The sequence below is a fragment of the Phyllostomus hastatus genome, unplaced genomic scaffold (assembly GCF_019186645.2).
Source record: "Phyllostomus hastatus isolate PE091 unplaced genomic scaffold, TTU_PhHast_1.1 phas_contig_196, whole genome shotgun sequence".
In the NCBI taxonomy this organism is placed as follows: Eukaryota; Metazoa; Chordata; class Mammalia; order Chiroptera; family Phyllostomidae; genus Phyllostomus; species Phyllostomus hastatus.
Genome location: NW_025333709.1, coordinates 31375490 through 31396015, shown reverse-complemented (window position 1 = coordinate 31396015; position 20526 = coordinate 31375490). Strand labels below are relative to the sequence as shown.

The 20526-nt window shown below is 46.1% G+C and overlaps 1 protein-coding gene across 2 annotated transcripts in view; it reads left to right on the top strand.

Moving 5' to 3' along the window:
- Positions 1 to 20526, top strand: part of LNX1 (ligand of numb-protein X 1) — a 149230-nt gene that overhangs the window by 66482 nt on the left and 62222 nt on the right. The window contains exon 1 of one of the 2 annotated variants that reach the window (XM_045833918.1): positions 3513 to 3820. The exons of the other annotated variant lie outside the window; for it this stretch is intronic. Coding sequence (XP_045689874.1) covers positions 3729 to 3820 — 92 coding nt within the window. The 5' untranslated portion in view covers positions 3513 to 3728. Of the gene's footprint in view, positions 1 to 3512; positions 3821 to 20526 lie in introns of those variants that run through there. 2 annotated transcript variants of the gene reach the window in all.

Below are 20526 nucleotides of genomic sequence, written 5' to 3'. Positions count from 1 at the left end.
GAGGCAGATGACATGTTAAAGGTAAAAGAAAGTTGAAAACATACACACACTGAACCGTTTCATAGCACAAGTCACTTTGCCCTTTAGTTTCTCTCTTAGGGAAGACAATAAAAATGGGATATAATAAAGCTGACCTTCCTTAGGTATTTACTAGCATGAATAAAGAAATCTTTGTTCAGTGTTCTGAAATCAACCTGGAATGGAAATGTGATGTCGTTGGCACACCTGACTGAAGGCTCTCTGCGGTTATTTTCTTGATTAACTCTGCGCCCAGTGTCCTGGAAGTCTCTTCTCCAAAGACCGACCCTGGAACCTCTCCTGAGCTTTGCCTCTATCAGGGGCCCTTTTCTGCAGTGTGTTCGGCACGACGCAGGCTCAGCGAGCTGTTTACAGTGCAGGGATGATTGTGTGGCCCGTCTGCAGGTCTACGGGAGTGGCCCCCTCAGGCGGGTGCGCACGTTAGAAGTCTTGTGGGTCAGCGCAGCCCGGCTCAGCATCTCCACTGTAACTTTGACGCATGTCCTTCATCTGACTTTACCTGGTTTTCCCTGGCTGAGAACCACTGTGTTGGCTCTCCCGGGCATGGAGGAAATGAGGCATTTTTTTTTTTTCTGCACTACGTTTTTAGAAAACCATTGAATTTCCATCAGATTATGCCCCAAAAAATTCTTTAAAGAAACAACATTTTCCTGGACACTCATTCCCAGACATTTTCCTTACCTTGTTTCTTTCTCCCTGGTCATTTAGTAGCCATCCGTATAAATGCTTAACCCCTTCCACGGCGCTTGTACATTTGGAAGTTCTGTTTTGCTAACTTGTCTCTGGTCAAGAAAGCTGGTTCACATAATTTACTCTTTAACTGAGTTTAATTCCTTTTTATTCTGCAAATATTTATTATCTACTGCATTCCAGGTACTGTGGTGAGGATATGGTGGACCACATGATCGATAGAACTCCTCCTTTCGAGGAGTTCCCTGTTGAGTGAAGAGAAAAGGGACAAAGAAATAGGAGGTGATAGGTGACACCTAAGATGACACTTAAAAGATCAATAGGACTTAGGCAAAACCTGGTGTCAAGGATTAGGGTTAGGACTATTGACTGGCAAGTAAGCTACAGAGAAATCCGTGACCATTTAAAGGGAGATTTTTTATCCCCACGGGATTGTTTTAGTTAGAATTACATCTGATGGCAGGTAATAGAAAATTCAAGTTGGTTTAACTATAAAAAATTTTCTTTTTCTTATTTAACACATTCTGGGGGTAGGAAGTCTGTGATGTAGCTATGATACCATGAGCAACCCAGGATCTTTCTGGTTTTCAGATTAGCTTTCATGCTCAAATTTGTCACCTCATGTCCTCAAAATAGCTGCTCAAACTCAACCATCTCATCCAAGTTTCAGGTAGAAGGAACCAGGTGGGAAGAACAAGGCAGGAAGGGCAAAATACAGTGTGCAGACTGAGACTCCATTCCTTAAAGAGCTTTCTGGGATGCCTCTCCCAGTAATTTCTGCTCATACCTTACCAGCCAATACTGTATTACATGGCTACCCACTGGTGGGAGAACTTAACTGCATCAGCACTGTGAACAAAACCTGGGTTCCGTTAACAGGAAGAAGAGGAGATTAGATATTGGATAGGCAGCCAGCAGTTCTTGCGATAGTGATATAAGCAACAACAAAAAACGATACCTTCATTTTTATATTGCATTCATATGCACTAATAAATTTTATCCTCTCAAAATGCAAAGGGGTAAAAGGGCAGGCATTCTTATTTTTTTGCAGAGACTTTGAAAAGTGCCCTGTCAAGTCCAAGATGATCAGAAATGCAATCCAGCCCACTCTAGAGCCCACGGCCTTTATTACACACAGTGCTGTTTGTGAGTTATGATCTACCCAGCAGAGCAGGTCTCGGGACTCGGTGAAACCCCATATTCTGGAAAAGACTGTAGCAAGTCATGCCCCTGATGGTGCAGGAGGAAAAGAAAGGACAAGAAGAGGACAACAGAGCCCTTTGAGACAGATGCTGAGCTGCCAGCTGGGCTCATTCACTACTATTAGTAATTATTATTAACAATATTTATAACAATAGCTAACACTTATTGAGCCCTTTGTTCTTTATAGGCATTACCTTATTCTACCCTCATAACAATACTATGAGTTAAGCCCTATTACTAGTGTTTTTCTTTAGAGGAGGAAATGGAGGCTCAGAGAGGTTAAACAACATGCTCGGTGTCACACAGCAAGGATGTGGTAGAGTTCAGGCTCAGACTCTGGCCTGTCTGACTCCAGCATCTACATACCAAACCTGACTTGATCATTTTACTGCCCTTCACCAGCTCTGATTCACTATTGCCTACCAGGCTTAAATGGAATTCAAATGAGGGCCTCAACAAAATTAATACATGTCATGCTTTATCAAGGTTGCTTGTCTTGGATTGAAACTGTAGAAGATACATCAGCACATTCTAAGGATCTACTGTTTTTAATTTCTTTAGACCCACCTCAGGTAAATGCAGATCTCTGTTGCCAAATTTCTGCTTCCTGCACAGTTGATTGCAGCTGGTTCCATCCCGTAGATTTTGCGCTGGTCTTCTTCCAACCAAGTGTAGTTTGCTGTGATTGCTTGGTTGTCAGTAATGAGACTATCCCTTTGAGCCATTTCTATTGAGATTCAGGTCTTGAGTTGGCAGGATGGACTTTAATCTTCTTGGAGTAGGAGAGGACTCTTGGGGGGCTTCGGTGGCCCCCCAGAGCTTAGGGCTGCAGAGAAGTCCTGTTGTTAGTACAGTCTAGACTCACAGGTCTTAAGGCTGGAGAGGTGATGTGGTCCAGGCTCTGCTGGACTGAGCAGATCAGGCACTATTGGCTCCATTTCACAGATGAGATGACTGAGGCTCCGGAGCTTATAGGACATGCACAGGGTCCTGCAGCCAGTGTCAGCGCTTATTTCAGTCACTCGGGGTGATGGAGGAATGGAGCGCCTTTTCTCCTCACAGAACAGAAACCTATATATTGTTTGGACAGAACTTTATATTTATTGTGGCTCTTTGTTTTCTTCAAGGAGAATACTTCTTAAAAATCAGGAAGGAAGCCATCGCTTCTCTTACATCTGCTAGTGCAGTCAGGATAGCGACAGGTACATGACCTTAAATGCACATTCTAAATGTACACTTAGAGGTGGAACTAGTTCACCCATCATACTTCTGTGTCGCAATATCTGGAGGCTCACTCTGAGCTCAGATCTCCAGCCTGTGTTCCCAAGGTGCTAATCCCTTACAGTGCCTGCTCTAGCAAGCTGGGGGACCACTTGGGTTATTTGCTCATTCACAAATATGCCATGCTCCTGCCTTCTCCCAGCACAGTTTAGCTTCCAGCCCATCTGCTCCCAGCCAGTGATGTAAATGTACCAGCTGCTTCTCAAGAACCAGTCGGCATCCTGCAGGAGGGGCAGGGCCCTTTCGGGCATCGGCCTGCTTGCTCTCAGCCTAAGCTCTCTCCCCAACCCTGGTGGGTCCCTCCATTCTGCTGTTTCCCCATCGGAGAGTCAGAGGGTGCAGTCCTCCTATAAGCCACTGATTTGTTTATCAGTGTGGTTGGATTGAAGGGCTGTAAGTCAGAATCCTTATGAACGGACTGTGGGGACATGGCGAGGTTTGTTTGAAGGGGCCGGGCCGGGCCCCACAGCCGACAGAGACGGTGGCTGGGAGGAAAGCAGCACGCTGCCCGGACAATGAAGGCGCTTCTGTTGCTGGTCCTGCCCTGGCTCAGCCCTGCCAACTACATTGACAATGTGGGCAGCCTGCACTTCCTGTGCTCGGAACTGTGAGTCCCCCTGCAACCATACCTGCTTGGGTTGGTGTGTCTGTTGTGTGGGAGCTGGGACCTGAGTAGTCAGTCCCCCTGGAGGGATGTCTGTTTAGAGGAATAAATGCCACGTACCCTGGCTGCACTTGTAAAATCACCCTGCCAGCGTTGAAAGCAATGCTTAGCTGTCTGTGACTTCACAGAAAAACACCGTCTTTCTGATGCGGTACTTCCCCAACAAGGCATTTTTTTTCCTGCTTCTGTGCCAACACAGCTTTCTTTTTTTGCACTCTGCTTTTTCTCAATAGATGGGTCTTTTCTTCCTTCTATAAATAGCACCTGAGGACAGAGCCCGCTGCACAGGTCTGCAGCCCTTCTCAGGGGTTTCTCCCTGCAAACAGACATCACCCTTCTTGATACCGTGGTCTCTATCCTTGAAAACAGTTATAATGTCAGTACAGGGGAAAGTACAGTACAACCCTAAATGTAAAATACACACACTCTTATATATATGTACCACACATATATCTCCATTTTATTTTTATTTTTGGTAACTATCAAACATATGAGAAGGCAGAACTGTGTAGCGAACATCCCTATTCCCATCACCTACATTTAATGATGAACATGTTGCCACCTTTGTTTCGTTTATTTATTCTTTACTGAAGTTGTTTGGAGTGATTTGCAGCCATCATAACCTTTCAACCTCTAAATACTTCACTATGTGTCTCTAAAAAATAATGACATTTTTCTACGTGACCTATGTCTGTTTTATAAGAGGAAGTGACTCATGTCCCCAACCTCTACAATGATATTTTTCTGGCTCTTTTTGTTAATAAGCATTGACAGAGGGTTGCAGATGGATGTGAATAGCTTCTAGCAATCATATAAAACGTGCCGCTGTGTGTGCCTCAGTGTTTGGAGCGTGCGCACAAATGTTCGTCTCCTTACCAGCCAGACTGGTAAAGACAGAGAGGGCTGGCTTGTATGTAAACTGGAGTCAGTAAGCAAATGCACGGGGGGACTCTACAAAGGGTTCCTACAGCCCGGACTAAGAAAACTGGGCTGGTCCTGTTTACAGAGAGACCACCTGATCCACCTGAATTTGTGGTGGTTACCAGGACCTCTTTTGTAATTATCCAGACTAACCGATTTGAGCACGGTAGATGCTCAATAAATGCTTGATAAATGGAGGAAGAAACACATTTGCCTAGGTTCTTGGAGACAGCCCATTGATTCTGAAGATTCTACATTTCAGGATTATCTAGTCCTCTCTTATTGGAATGTGACCCTGCTCTACCTAAGATTTAAAAAAAAAAGGTTCAAAGAGAAAGTATCTGGCTTAAATCTAGTGAGCCCTTCTCGGGTAATAATGATGTTGTGGAAGCTTTTCTAGAAAAATACACAATGGCAGAACTAGTTGGGGTTGTGACAAGTCCCCTTCCTCTCTCTCGATGAATGCTGAGGTCCCTTGGTCTCTGAAGCCAAGGGACCCCACCCCCCACCAACCTGTTGCCTCCCCCCACCTGCATTCCTGTTAGGATTGCTGCATTAGTTTCCCAGTGCTGCAGGAACAAATTATTCCGCATGTGGTGGCCTAAAACTACAGAAATGGCTCTCTCACAGGCCTGGAGGCCAGAAGCTTGAAATCAGGTGTGCACAGGGCAGGATTCCTGTACAGGCTCTAGGGGCGGGTCCTGACCCCGCCACTCCCAGTTTCTGGTGGTTCCGGGTGTTCCTTGGTTTGTGGCCACATAACTTCAACCTCCGCTTCCATCTTCACATCTCCTTCTCTTCTGGGTCCTCTCCAACTCTACTCATCTTCTCCTCTTCTTACAAGGACACGTACCATTGGATTTAAGGCTAACCACCTGGGTGGATAATCCAGAATGGTCTCATCTTGAGATCTTTAGCTTAATTGCATCTGTAAGACCCTTTTTCCAAATAAGGACCCACCACAGTTTCCTGGTAGATCTCTCTTTGGGGGGCACCATTCAGCCCACTGCAGGTGCGACTGAGGAGCCTATCCATTGAGTTGCTCTTAGTTTTATACCCTGCTTCAAAGAGGGCTCTCAGACTGGCTCAACAGATTTCTTTTCTACAAGTTCGTGAATCAAAGGCAACTTTTCTGTTGAGTAACTGCATGGATGCAAGCGGGCCGTTCTTTCTGAAGTATGAAGCAGTCCAGGAAGCACGGTGCCAGGAAATTGCTGGAACGCTGCCCTTGAACTTTCTGGGAAGCTTCTAGTAACTGGAATCTAGTTGCTGGGGATGCTTTATGAGAGAAGGCTGTGCAGATACCACCCGATGCTACTGGTGATAATGAACTAATCGGTGAATCAAGGACACAGTTGGGGAACTGTGGCAGGTGCTGTGAGGAACACAGCAGTAAGAAATTAGGCACGGCGCTCACCCTCAAGGAGATGACAGTCTAATTGAGAAGATAAAATGTAAAGACATAAGAAATATAAACAATACCCCAAGGCCTAAGAGGGCAAGTCCTTAAAAGGAAGGGCAGGTAATAAGTGGAGAAGAGATAGAGATTGTCCATTTCAGTGAAATTAACATCAGGGCAAGCTTCTAGAGAAGTTGGGGTTTGGGCTGGATCTTGAAGAAATTAGAATTAGGCAAACGAGAAAGCACTCCAGGCAATGCAGAGAGCACAGGCAAACAGGCTGTGAGGTGGCCGTGGTTGTCCCCAAAGCTCTGGGAAATGGCAGCAGAGAGCAGTGGATGGGACTGCTGGATGCGTTGGGCATTCTTGGGAGCGGGGCTCTTGGGTGGTGGTGCATGGCCCTGAGGTAAAGACACCCGTTCTCCCTACAGCCGGCTGCTGGGGGTCTCAGAGGCAGGCAGATCTGGAGGGGATCTCCTGGGAATGCCCTGGGAAGTCGTCTTCGTCTTCCTCCCGCCACCTGCATCTGAGTGGCACTCTCTGTCTGAGCCCTGTTACCTCGGGCCCAGCTGAAAAACTGGAGCTGGTCCAGTAAATGCAGTCAAATTTCTCATGTGGCCTGGGGCGGGGGCCGGGGGGGGCGGGCGTCTCAAGTGCAAAGGCCTACAGGAACCAGGCAGGAGCCATTCAAACCTGTGACTCATTAGGTATAAAACCGAAGGAAGCCGTGTCCTCTGGTCAACTGCAGCGAACACAGCAGCACAGGGGTGGGCAAAAGTGGTTAACAATAATAAATGGTACAATCATTAACAAATAAATATTAATACTCGCAGCTGAAAACTACTTTGCCCATTCCTGTGTATATAATATGTAATGTCTTAAGGCATTCAAATTCAATTTAATACAAAATATAAGAAGAACACCATGTCTGATCCCACTCTGCCCTGAGGCAGTAGTCTGTGCCCACTGCCGCCTGTTGCCATGACCCACGGGGAGCGAATTCCACAGGCGAGGCCCACACCCGGGTTGTTTGGCGTGCAGTCCCAATCCTCAGGCCAGGGCGCAGGGTGCTAGGGTAGCTCTCAGGGCTGCAAAGAGCAATGCTGTCTCTCCCCACAAGCCCTCGCCCCTGGCTCCCACAAACTCTTTCTCAGTTTTCTAGCCCCCAAAGCAAATTTAGGAAATAGACTTTCACTCTTAGGGGTGTGAACACAGATACCACCTTCTCGTCTTTCTGGACCTATCTACAGCCACTCATGGGACACAGCTCGGGGGAGGAGCCCTTCGAGCAGCTGGGGTTCTGAGGACAGTCTGCATAGGAACCAAGGGCTGGGTGTGGTTTCTAAAATGCAGATGCTTGGGCTCTAAATCAAACCTTCTAAAACCAAAACCTTGGGGGAGCCATCCATTTCTTCTTAAGCTCCCTAGATGATTCCTATGGGGACCATCCTGTTTCCATGCTGAACAAGTTCCCCAGGGGAGCCTCGTGAGACACTGCAGTACAGGAACCCTTAGATGGACCTTGGATGGACCATCTTGCCTTCCTTCCATCCCCCTGCCTTCCCTGCGGAACAGCCTCGCTCCCCTCTGTGTGCGTCCTTGGTGCTGTGTACCCTCGGCAGCCTTCATGTTTGTCTCCTTGACCAGGTCAGTGCTGACGGGGAGGGCTTGGGAGGTGTTACCAGAGTTAAGCTGAACTGAGATGGATGTGTCTCATATCTTGGCCAGTTCCCAAATGTGGCAAGCAGTAGTCAAGGACGCCCTGGTTTGGATTCTGTGGAAGGGAATGTGGCCTTGCTGGTGATGTGCAAGCTAGCCGCACCTCAGGCGCTGTAGAAAGCAGCACTGTGGTCAAACAGCTGAGGTGGTCCAGCTGCTCTGGCCAGTGATCTCCTGTGGCTTTTATGACACTTCTTCCAATATTTTGTTGAGTAAGAATACTGGAGAAAACCTTCGAGTTTGCTAGGGTGATAAGATGCATTTTATGGAACACACCCAACTCTCAAGAGCCATTTGCAGAAAATTGAAAAGATGTGCCATCTTTCCCCCATCTTGAATGTTCCAGCCCCAGCTCCCTAGGAAATACTTTCCATTTGTGTCGTCTTCTGGTGGAGACTGTGTTTGTGCCCCTGGTGTAAAGTCCGAGTGAGTTTTGAGTGAGTGCATAGTTAAGTGGGAGCCCTACCTTTCGAAGTAGATGACTGTCCTTTGTTTTAGGGACCCGGTTATCAACAAGACCGCTAGGCAGGGTCGCTGGAGGATCACGGGTCCCTGGCATTAGTGCTGCGGCCATGGCGATGTGGCTTCTCAGAAAGTCGGGAAATGCTGGCTCTCTTTCTAGCTTACCGTCGAATATTTTTGGTTTGTGAATGTCATCACTGTGAACAGTGTTCATGCCAGTGTCTGGAGAGAGAAATTACACTAGCCCCTGACCGCTGTTAGAGGTACAAGTTCTAACGGGAAAGTTTTATTCCCACTGGAGTTTTGTGCTCAGAAAATTAGGATGAGTGACTCTGATTTTGAACTTGAATCAGTTTGATCTGTGGAAGAACAAGGTCTCCTGGAGAAACTGCTAAGAGCACAGGGATTAGGAGGCCACCCCATGTGTGTCCTTCCTGAGAGGTAGGGTGGGGCCCAGAAGCCAGAGACGCAGGGCCACCAACTGTGTGTCTTAGGCCCATGGTGAGTCCCAACGCCCACCTCCCTGGCAGGACTTTCTCAAACCAACCCGTACAACACGCCTGACAAGCTGCAGTGTCATTGCGCAGTGAGAACATGCACTTTGGGGCTCGCAGGCTGGAGGGAGCCTCAGCTCGCACCCTGCTGGACCTTCCAGGCTTCAAGTGAGAAGGCTGCTTGCCTTCACTTTATAGATCACTCCTTCAGCCCTGGCCCGACTTCTCAGTTTCCCCTCACCGAGGTCAAGGCCTAGCCCCAGTAACCTCGTTTTCTCCCTGCCGACTTCAGGCAGCCTGGGGCCAGGTGTTGGGCCGTGAACTACAGAACTTGGGGAAACATCTTTTTAAAAAGCTTTATACTAAACAGATCCACGTAGGCCCGTCTAGATCATCGCTGTTGAATTCTTTCTTGAGCGAATGGAGGGGGGGGAGTAAGAGGTCAGTGGGGTCACCTCAGGGTCCATTTCCTCCTCTCGTCATTTTCACTGCGTTAACTGCTCCCAGTACTTCTGTCGACAGAAGTGTCCAAACCAGTAGAGAAATTTTATGAGTTTATTTGAGCCAAACTGATGACAATTGCCGGGAAGCAGAATCTCAACAGATTGAGAAAAGGCTCTGGAGAGTGGCAGTTTTGCAGCATATTTTACGCATTAGACTCAAAAGAAGAGACGGGGTTACATGAAATCCCTTGGTGGTCAACTAAGGGGGCTGGAAAAAGGGGGAATCTCTGGGATTGGCTAAACAGTGAGATGGAGAAACACGCGCTTCTTTGACCGTGGTGGGCACAGGATAGTTCGTTAACACTCACGGCACAGAGAGGTGGCACTCAGGGACCACGAGAACAGTGAGGGCTCTGTGGTCTCCGGTCCCGGGACCTGGGTGTGCCCTGAGGGGTCTGGAAAAGGAGATTACTCTGAGATTCCAAGGATATGTCATCTTAGATGCAAAAAGGCAATAGGCTCAGTTAAGGTAAAGGTTGACCTTCGTCAGGGAAGCTACAGGCCCAGGATGCGACTAGCCACCAGGACTCGCTTTCAGTTAGGAATGTTTGTGTTCACACTGTCCTGTTTGGCTACTTTGGGTCTCTGGTCTGTGAGGCCCGCCATGCAGGCCTCCCCTGAACTCGGTGGGTTTAGTACGTGGCCCCTTTTTCATCCACTTTCCAAGTGTAAACCGGCAGACTGAGCTCTGTGGATTTGGCGGTAAATGCTGAGTTGAGTCTCAAAGAATTTGTTTCTTATCAAAATTGAAAAGAAGAAAAAGTGCTGCTGATTTCTGGATTTTTTTTCTTTTGGTCGTATGTTTTGAGGAATTGAAACTGAGTTTGGATTAGGACCTGGACAGAAGGAGGTAGAGTTTACAGAGGAAATAGGTGAGGTGGAGAAATCATAGTCCAATGGAGAGGAACAAGGCCTGGTCTCAGGGAGCCAAGTGGGGGCCCCTTTGGGTTCAGTGATTCTCTTCACGTCGTTCGAAGAGTTGCAGGTCAGCACTTGTTGCGTAGGACATTCTTCCTTAAATCTACAAATGCGTGTGTTTGGAAGGAAATTGAAGCCGCATGTTCCCAGTTCATTTACATGTAACTCATCACAATGTTGCTTTGTAATGATTCTTTGATGTTCAAAGAGGCCAGTGGTCCTGTTCAATGGTCTTATGTTTTCCTTTCTCCTTTGGAACCAGCACGTTTTCTTTGACCTGGCAGTAAAGCAACTTCGGTCCTGAACAGTTTGCTTTTGGGTCTAAAATGGAAAACCCAGGAGTTTCAAGGACACGCATGTGCCAATGCCTGGTGAATTGTGTCGGCCTGTTGCTGGGTCACGTGACTATGTCAGGTTGATGAAAGGCAAAATGGGGATTTCTTTAATATAAGATCTCACTGATTGTTTCATGCTTGGTTGATTTATCTTCTTTATTTTAATTTTTTATAATGAAAATGTCAATTCCAAAGTAGAAGAGTATAATGTATCCCCAGGTACCTTATTACCCATCTTGGATAATTAACAGGTTATGTCTATCTTATATCCTCCCTGAATCATTTTAAGGCAAATGTCAATCATCATATTTTATCTGCAAATATTCCCGTATTTAGCTGTAAAGAATAAAGACTTTTAAGAAATACATGTAGCCCTGGCTTGTGTGGCTCAGTGGATTGAGTGCCAGCCTGTGAACCAAAGGGTCACCAGTTCGATTCCCAGTCAGAGCACATGCCTGGGTTTTGGGCCAGGTCCCTCGTTGGGGGTGACTAAAAGGCAGCTGATTGATGTCACACATCGTTTCTCTACCTTTCTTTCTCCCTCCCTTCCCTTCTCTCTAAAAATAAATGAAATCTTTTTTTAAAAAAAGAAGTATACATACAACTATAACACTAATGTCACACCAAAAACAAGTAACCATAATTCCTTACTATCAAATATGCAGTCAGTTCAGATTTTCCCTCTTGTCTCATAACTTTTAACAGTTTGTTTAAATCATGAACTAAATAAGGTCTGCACCTTGCACTTGGTTGCCATATCTCCTCAATCCCCATCCCCCACCCCTTTCAAATTCCATTGATGTGATGGAATTCTTGAGGTAAATTCTGAAGAATATGGCTTTGGCAAACTCAAAATACTGAGCTGGTAGCTGAGAAAGAGAAAAATAAAGCAATTACTTTAATCAACTATCAAGTTGAGAGAAATGTAAAGGAGGCAAGACCCAAAACATTGAACAGTCTTATCAGTTGAACCGAGATGAGTGTTTTTGATGACCTTGTCACCCAGAAGCTTTGCGAGAGGAACTTAAAGAGGATGGCGGAGTACCTTCTCCCTAGGGTCCGTAAGCTTCCAACTTTTTTGATCACAGATGCCTGTCATATGTATAGTTACCTATTTATGCATTCTACACAGGTATTTCTGTATTACTATATCCTTTGGAAAACAGTGTTATAAAAGATGAGAGAAAGCTACACTGGAAACTAAAAGTTCTATTATAGTCTCCCCACGTTCCTTTTGGGTGTTGTCACTTTGGAGACCACCACAGAGAAACAGGCTCCCCGTACTCATTGGCACTAGAACACAACCCCCGTAAAGTCAACAGAGGAAACTTTCCACCATCAGTGTGGGATTGGTGTTGGAAGGAGTAAGGCAGGAAATGGCCCATTTCTGCACGCCAGTGAAAACTTTCAGGCAAAAGCACCAGACATCTTTTCTCGTAGGCATTTTTCCCTTTTCTGACCATCATGCCTTCCTGTGCATGGCCCACGTGGACCCCGCTTTCTTCCGGCTTCCTCCACACCTGCATCCGTAAACACCAAGAGCAGGGCTTCAGTGGGTCCAGGGTCATGAAACCAAAAGTATTTGGAATTTGAGGAGTCCTCTTTTTTAGAAAACACGCTATCATACATTCATACTTGCTAGGTCCCCAGTCAGCCTCTCGGAAGTGTTTGTGCATGCCTTGGGGTATAGTCATCAGTCTTACCGTAACCCTCTTCCTGGGTGAGCACTGATGTTCCACTGTGTGTTTGGGTGCTTCCCCTACCCCCAATTTCTTACTCTCTAAATTCCCTATAGAACTGGCTATAGAACATTAGTTCCCCTCTAAGCCCACTTCTGAGTTCAACTCTTGCATATCCAGAGCTAAAACAGTCTTCCCGATACTCTGTGGGCCTGTTAGGTACCTGTGGCCCCTCCTCCACCTTTTGCCTTTATTAGAGGGAGAGGCTGGGGGCCCCAGGACAATGAGCAAGTCCCTTTGCCATCCAGAGGACTGTAATCAAGTGGCCCGCCACTGGAAGCTAGGAGGTGAGATGGCTTGGTGGTTTAAGGTACACACTCTGGATTGAGGCTGACTTGGGTTCCTATTCAGTCTCTGCCAGCTAGGCAACCTTGGACAAGTTATTTAGCCTCTCTGAGCTTTCCTCATTTATAAATAGGAATAATAATACACACCTCACAGGTTGTTATGAGTGTTGAATAAGATTATGTAAAGCATTCAATATAGTTTCTGATCAGAGCAAACCCTTAAATTATGGATTTTATTACTAGTAATAGCAGGAGTTAAAAACAGATTTTGTCAATTCTGAGGTACTTTTTAGTCTCTGAGAGCAGGCTATATCTTAGAATTGATGGCACCATGCAAAGTAATGGGTAGTGTTTTTTATTCTTGGTGATCTGTAAAATAATGGTGTGTTCTATAATAGGCGGAGTCTTCAATTTCATAACATTTGGTAATAAACTTCATCCACAGAGAGCATGAGTAGGCCAAGGTCAAGAAAGTGGAATTGCTGAAACCTTGTAGTTCCTCCCTCTCTCCATAGAAAGGCAGGTTAGTGACTTACCTGAGCTGAGAAAGGCACAACTAGCATCTCGGGGTGGAGTTTGGGGAGAGACCTGAGCTATTTGTCAGTGGACGGGGCCATGCCTCCCACACAACCTCACTTACACCAGTGGATCCTTCTCAACCACACCCCCATTCTTTCTCGACTCTCAGTCTCCCCCTCTTTCTCATTCATCAGCCACTGAGCCCCTCCCCTTGTTCCCATGACACAGGAGCTCCTACCCCCTTTCCTTTCCCTAGTCTCCATCTCCTTGCCCCAACCTGAAGAGGAAGCCTGGATCCAGCATATTTGACATCTGGTGGAATCTGGAGCCCAGAACCATAGTTCTTTTAAAGCCAAAGGAGGCCGTGGAGATGATCTAGCCCAGTCTTCCCATTTTATAGAAGAAGAGACTCAGACATAGTAATTTACCCAAATGATTCAGCCCTGACAGTAACAAGCTCTGTGACCCCAAAGAAGTCATGACATTATTTTGGGAAACAATGATAACACATTCATTATCCTCAGGAAACAATAAAACTGGAGTTGTTAAAATTTTAAATTAACAGCTTTGGGCAAAGCAATGTCATAAATGTGATACGATAATGCACGTGATAATGCCTGTCACCCATTAGGGACTGAATGTCCTCTGAAAGTGTCCTCCCATCTGGACATGCTCAGAAGATGCTCTCATTGGACTTCCCTGCCCAATTTTGTACAAATGCAACCTGGGGCCACTTCACAGTAATGAATCTTTACCTTTGAATACAGCATCCTGTATACATGCAGTCCTCTCGATGACCACAGAGAGGCAAGGCAGAGCCCAATCATGACGCAGTTATAAGCTTCAGTTTGTGATTAAAACTCTGGTCTCTGAAGTCCTTCAGATCTGATTTCAAATCCTGCTGCATCATGTGCCACCTGTGTAACCTGGGATAGATTAATGATTAACCTCAGCTGGGCTTCAAGCTTCTCATCTTTAAATCAGCTCTTCATGATAGCACCTAACTCATGGGGTAAGAAGTAAATATAAGACAGATAAAATGCTTAGTAGATGCCTGGAACATTGTAAGTGCACTGTAAACAGCCATGGTGATGAGAAATGACTTTATGTGCAACTAACAGCAAATGCAGTGAATCCCCAAGAGGCATTGAGTTTAAGGAGACTCCCCTAATGATCCAGCCAATCTGGAGCACAAGCATGCTGATTCCAGAACCAGCTTTTTTCCACAGCAACTCCCTTTGTTGCCATGGAGATGGTATTGCTGGGTGTGCATTAGGTTGCTCCAGGCCTTTATAATTCACTAGGGACAGCTTGGGGGACAGAGATGGGTTCTGAACCAGAAAAATAAATTGCCTTATAGATGAAATTTTCTAGGCAAAATATTTGGGTAGTTTCTTTGGCCAGTTAAAATTATGCTGAAGCCGGAGCTTTCTGGCGTGCACAATTATTTTTTCCACTGAAGTAGGCATAAGGGGGCAGACTACAAGTGGTCCCAAAGACATCTTTAAAGTGGTCAGCTAAAAACGTTTTTGGCCTCATGAGCTAATTGATGATAGATTAAAGAGGATCAAAGGGATTCAGTTGTAAATGCATCTGGAATAATAACCCCTTTCTGCCAATGCTGCTGCAGTTTTTATAGAAAAACACCAGGGCACCATCCAAAGGAGAAGTCGCCTGCTACCCCCATGACAGAAACCCTGTGAAGGTTTGCGTGTCGTCAGGAATGTGCGTGTCGTGAAGCAATATGATTCCACGTATGGACGCCAGAGCTAGACAGACTCTGGCTTTGCCACTTACTAGATGTGTGTCTTTGGGCACCTGCCCTCACCTCCTGAGAGCCGCCTTACGGAGTTAGGACTAAATGAGGTCATGCATATGCAGTCCCAGTACCACGCCTGGCACGTGAGCGTGATTGACCCACATTAGCTATTTTAATGTTTTTGCCTTTGCCACTCCACAAGCCAACTCCCTTTTTTACTTCCTGCATAATTTTTCTCTAGAAATGATACCCATGTAGCACCAGGTAGCAGGTGTCGGTGCCTGATGATTGTAGACTCTGCCCGGCTGTTGGCCTCCTTGGGTTCCACTCAGCAGCCCCACCTCCTCCAGGACTCAGAATTTCTGTTAACATCACAAAGGAATGATTAAACCCCTGGGATGGGCTGACTCTCCATTAAAAGCCCCCAAACACTTATAATCTGCTTCAGAGTCTTGAAGTCCAACTGACAACTAGACAGGAATGGTGTGTAGGACTCACCAACAGGGTGGGGAGGATGAAGGAGACTAAGAAAAACAAAGTGTTCTCTATAGCTGAGGCATTTTTCTCCAATTACAAAATAACCAGGCAATGTAAGTTATTCTGTGGAAATGTGGTTGATTCGGCTCTTTCACCCCGCCCCCAACACCCCCACCCCCCACCCCCTTCAGTTGCTTAGTGTCAGGAAAGAAAGCAGCAGTGATTGGGGCACTCCCTTCACAGCTGGTCTGTGTGCGCGGACCTCCATCTTTGCTCACTGTTGGTGCAGTTGACGGGGCTGGGTTGGGGCACCTCAACTCCAACAGTCCAGTAACTTGCTTCTCCTTCAGATTCTTTATTCGCTTAACATTTAACAAAGGCAGGAAGTTTCTGTCGATAAAAATGGTACTTTACATAAACAGATTGACTGCTTTGTCCAGTAAACTAATGCTCTAAAAAAATCCAGCAAGATATTTCCTACTTCTTAGAAGTTCTCATTCTCTGTTTACTGTTTTGTCTGATAAGTGTGATTTTCTAAACTAGGCAACTGCCTGGTAGATGAATCACATTTACACTCGGGTAGTGAAAAGAAAGCGCTCACTGCTGGGAAGTGTGTAATTTAGTAACAACAAATATTTATGGAGGACCTGGGAAAGACCAGGTCTTAGGCTCTGAGGACTCTGCACTAAAGTATATTCCAGGGAGAGAGTAATAAATAAGCAAACATATTATGTCAGATAGAAATAAGTGGTATGGAATAAAGCAGTGTTTTCTTATCACAGATTGTTTTTATAAGAAGGCTTCTGAGGAAGGGGCGTTGGAGCAGAAACCAGAAGGAAGCGAGGGAGGGAGCCGTGAGGACATCTGAGACTGGGACCTGGGAGTCTGGCTGTCCTCTTTGCAAACCGTGTGGGCTCTACCTCTGTGGTCCTCAGCTGTGTCGTCTGTAAAGTGTGAATGCCGAGTCCCACAGCATGGTGCTCCTGGGAGCAGTCAGGCCCATGAAAAAGGAGCTGGCCCCTGGTGGGGGCTGGGTAGATGTGAGATCCTGCTGCTTCCACTTTCCCTTTTGCTGGATAATTCCCGAGGGAGGTTGAGGAAAAGATTTCTTACCTGGTTAAACATCACACTGGGTCGCAGGCTCTGAATATAGGCTTGAATGGAATCTTAGATACCAATGGCCTCCCTCTCCGCCCCATTTCTGCTCAGTGTGAGTTCATGTTTAATTTTCGAATCCCTAAATTGTATGGCTTTCTAAATTTCTCCAACCTGTTCAGATCTGTGTTTTTGGTGGATCCTCTCTAATTGCAGATGCATCTCTCTCTAACGTAGTTTTTTTTTTTTTTCTTCCTTCTGTTTTGCATCTCTGTGGCACATCCCAAGTGAGTGTCATCCATAAATTTTGTGACACCCTGTCCTGGGTCATTTGTCAGGGTATTGAGTCAGGTGGATGACAGTGGATTGTTAAGATGCCCCCCAAATCACCCCCACAACTGGGCTTAATGCCACGTTTGCTTGTGATTTCTGTCCAGTATCAGCCCCCCTTTAGAATATTTGGACTAATAGTGAAAATAAAATCTTTCCCAAGACACTGCATGTTCAGCTCAACATCCCCCTTTCCATTCCCGTACGTTCTTAACTACCGCACCAACAGCATTCAAGTCTTCGCAGTACTCTCATAAGCTTGATTGTTCTTCGTGTATTCATCCCTGGCAGTCTGAACCCTTTCGAGTTTTCTCCCGTAATATTTATTTCACAATTTGTTAAACCAACAATTTCATGGACCCTGCATTAATTTTTCACTGCTCGTTCCCTCTGCTTTCTTTCCACATCACTATCACATGTGGTTGGTCTCGTTCCAGTCTCCTGACGTCCCCCTGTGTACAAGGTAATTTCTCAGAACTAATTATTCATCTTTACTGCCCCAGCGTGCAGCGAGCGTATTAGTCAAACTCTTTCACTCCCCGAAGGCGTGCGTGTGTCGTCCGCAGCCGCTGATTCATGTGTGTGTGTGTTCGCCAAATGTTCCTCTACCTGTTTTTCTCTCCAGCTCATCTGCAGGAGTTTCTAATTCTCCCAATTTCACTTATTTGTACTTAAAAAGATATGTTTTAAGGAGTTTAGCATGTGATGTTTTAACTTTTTTATTTCAGTGTTTGCCTCTTTTAAAAACTTAGTAGATCTGTGTTTTTCCAAGCTTCTTGGCCTTTTTGTTTTTTGGGGGTTTTTTGTGGCTCAGGATGAGCTTACAGATTTTAATGCTCTTGCTAAGTGTGAAGTCCTTCCGATTCAGCTCGTGTGATTTTCTCTGCTGAGCTTCATTCATACAGTCCTTTCTCTGGGCGTCTTATTGGTCTTGTATTCAGAACTCTTCAGTGATCCTGGGTTTCTGACACACGACTAAATGGGCGTTTACTTTTGCCATTTGATATACATTGTTAGAGACTGGAATAAGAAAATCACGAATTAAATTTCTTTCAGGAAAAAAATAATAGCTGTGGAATATGCTGGTTAGCTTCCTAGGAGTGTCTCTCATCTTCCCAAACGTAAAACTTTCCATTCTGCACACGGCTTGGCGCTAATTGTCCGCTCTTTTCCTTAGAGAGAGCATTTTCTTCAACCGAACCTCTTTTTTAAACATGACCTTGCCAAGTCAACATGATTTTAGAGAGCATTTTGCTGAAGCTTACTCAATTGCTATCTGTATCCTAACTCAGTCAATACCTCCACCCACCCACTAGAGAATCCTGAAGCCATAGCACGCATTTCTGGCTTTTATTTTTAGAAAGTAATCCAGTGCCTTTATTTTACTAATGACAAATATTTGACCCCAATAAGCAAGGGCACTCAAATCTGGGAGCACCCTGTGCCAGTGACCACTCCAACGGAAAGGCCTGTTTGTGACGCTGTAACCCCCGTTCCGGACCGACTCTCACTCTGGCATGATGCTCGACCCCGAGGTTGGGGCCGGAGTGGGTGCGAGGGCCGCCCCATCGTCACTTGGAGCTGTTAGCAAGAACAGTACAGTTGCTGTGCCATTTAAAAAAATGTAAATGGTATTAAATTTGATATTGATTAGAGTAGACTGAGCAAAAAATAACTGGAGCAACCGAAATCCTGTTTCCACTTTTAACCATGTGGCCAAGCCAACCTTTGTCACAGATGCCCCAGGGAAGGATCTCTGAAATGAAATGCTCAGTGCAGCTGGCTGCTCAGTGGGAGCAACCTCACAAGAAGCTGCCGTCACTGTCCTCTGGGAGAACACTTTTCATCTTACCACGTGTAGAAAGCAGTGTCTGTGGTGGCCTCGGCGCCGGTCACGGCAGTCCCGGTGTCGGGAGCCTCTCCACACATAGGCTGTGAAGGCATCAGAGCGGAGGGCAAACCCAACACATTGGAACTGAATTATTTTGTGCAAATGAAAGAGTGTTTGTGTGAATCGTATGCTTATGCTACAGGGGGAGAAATTGTGAAGGTCTAAAATCTTCATTTTCAAAGTTCTGAAATCCTGTTCTTAAAAGGAGTCCTTGGGAAAGGAGGAACTAGGGAACATGTGAGCACTTTATCACCCTGACCTAACTGGATAGGAGAATACTGCATACTTTATGCTCAGAGGGCAACATGATTTCCCTGCTTCTTGAGATTCCGCTTGACTACAGTACCAGAGAAGAGTAGGGGACATTGCTGGGGGCCTTCTGGGAAATGGGCAACAGACTTCCTCTCGTGCCTGGCTCCGGGCCTCTGGTGGTACCTGTCTGTGGCAGAGGGAGCCTTGGCCTGTGTGGTTTCCATGAAGCACAGGGAATGCCTTTAATCTAGCAGAATGATTACATGGCTCATCCGATTTTTAGCAAGGAAATCTACCTTATCTTAGGTTTAACAAACAAACAAACAAACAAACACACACAACCAACTCAAACCAGAGAGCCCTTGGAACGGACCCCACTGTCAGTGGGACCAAGCCCTGTTTCTGGATCCCCTTCAGCCAGCCAAGTCTCCTGGACGTGGCCAGTTAAATCTGTGCATGGATGTTAATCCGCCCTTTGGCTTGCTCCCTCTGATTACTTCCAGAAGTTGCAGAACATGTTGTCCCTATCGAGGGGCTTCAGTTACCTTTTCTTTTCCCTCTACCCCAAAAGGGCCCTTGTTCCAACGTGCTCATGCTTGGCCTTTCCCGGAGACTGGACACAAACGGCTGCTATGCTTGGAGCTTTTGCAGGGTGTCCCCAGTGAGCTGCACACCTGTGAGTCTGAAGGCTCTTTCAATCTCAGCTTTTGAATCACAGATGACTCAGGCGAGACTTGAACTACGTGGGGAAGAACTTTTATCCAAATACATGCCATGATACTTGGCTTAAACCATCTGGCAGAGCAAGCCGACTGACTGACTTCTCTAAAACAGAAGACTTATGCAGATTAATTGGACCTAAATTGCAATTTAGTGGTTTTCCAGGGAGGAACCCTAATCCATTCAGAAAAGCAGCCTAGGGCTTCCATGCTCATGCTCTACCTCCGGTTACATGTGAACCTCCTCCCTGCATTGACCCTGGACTTAGTAGGAGCCCCCAGCACAGCCAAACTGTAAGGGAAAGCTGGTCTAAGTGGCAAAAGACAGTGGTGCCAGAGGTGTTTCTCTGTCACTGCTGCTCTGGCCTCTTAGGCCTAAAGACAAGGTCCTACCACTAACCTGGACTGTGGCCAGGCTAGTAGAAAGGGGTGCAGGTGAAACCAAGACACCATACTGGGATCACTCCTGGTGTCCCACCCCAGGAGTGATCCCGACACCCACCCTCTAGGCCCTGTGTGTTCTGGGTGCCAGGCTTGGGGGTGGGTTTTTGTGATTGGTTTTTGTTCTTGTTTTTTGGAGACATTTACATTTAACCAACAGCTGATTGAAACCAATTGCTATGCAAATTTTTTATATATTTTGTGTCCCCTAATAGTTCACGTTCTTAATAAGAATGACTCGAGAAGCGGTTACTAACAGTAGTCAAGCCCCAACTAGCCTTAGGATAGTCTGTCCCTGGTCACCCTGCTCACTGACTGCCCCACCTCAGTGCCTGAAAGGAAGGAACTCTGTGGACAGGGATGTGTATTTTGAAGAAGGAATGCTGCTC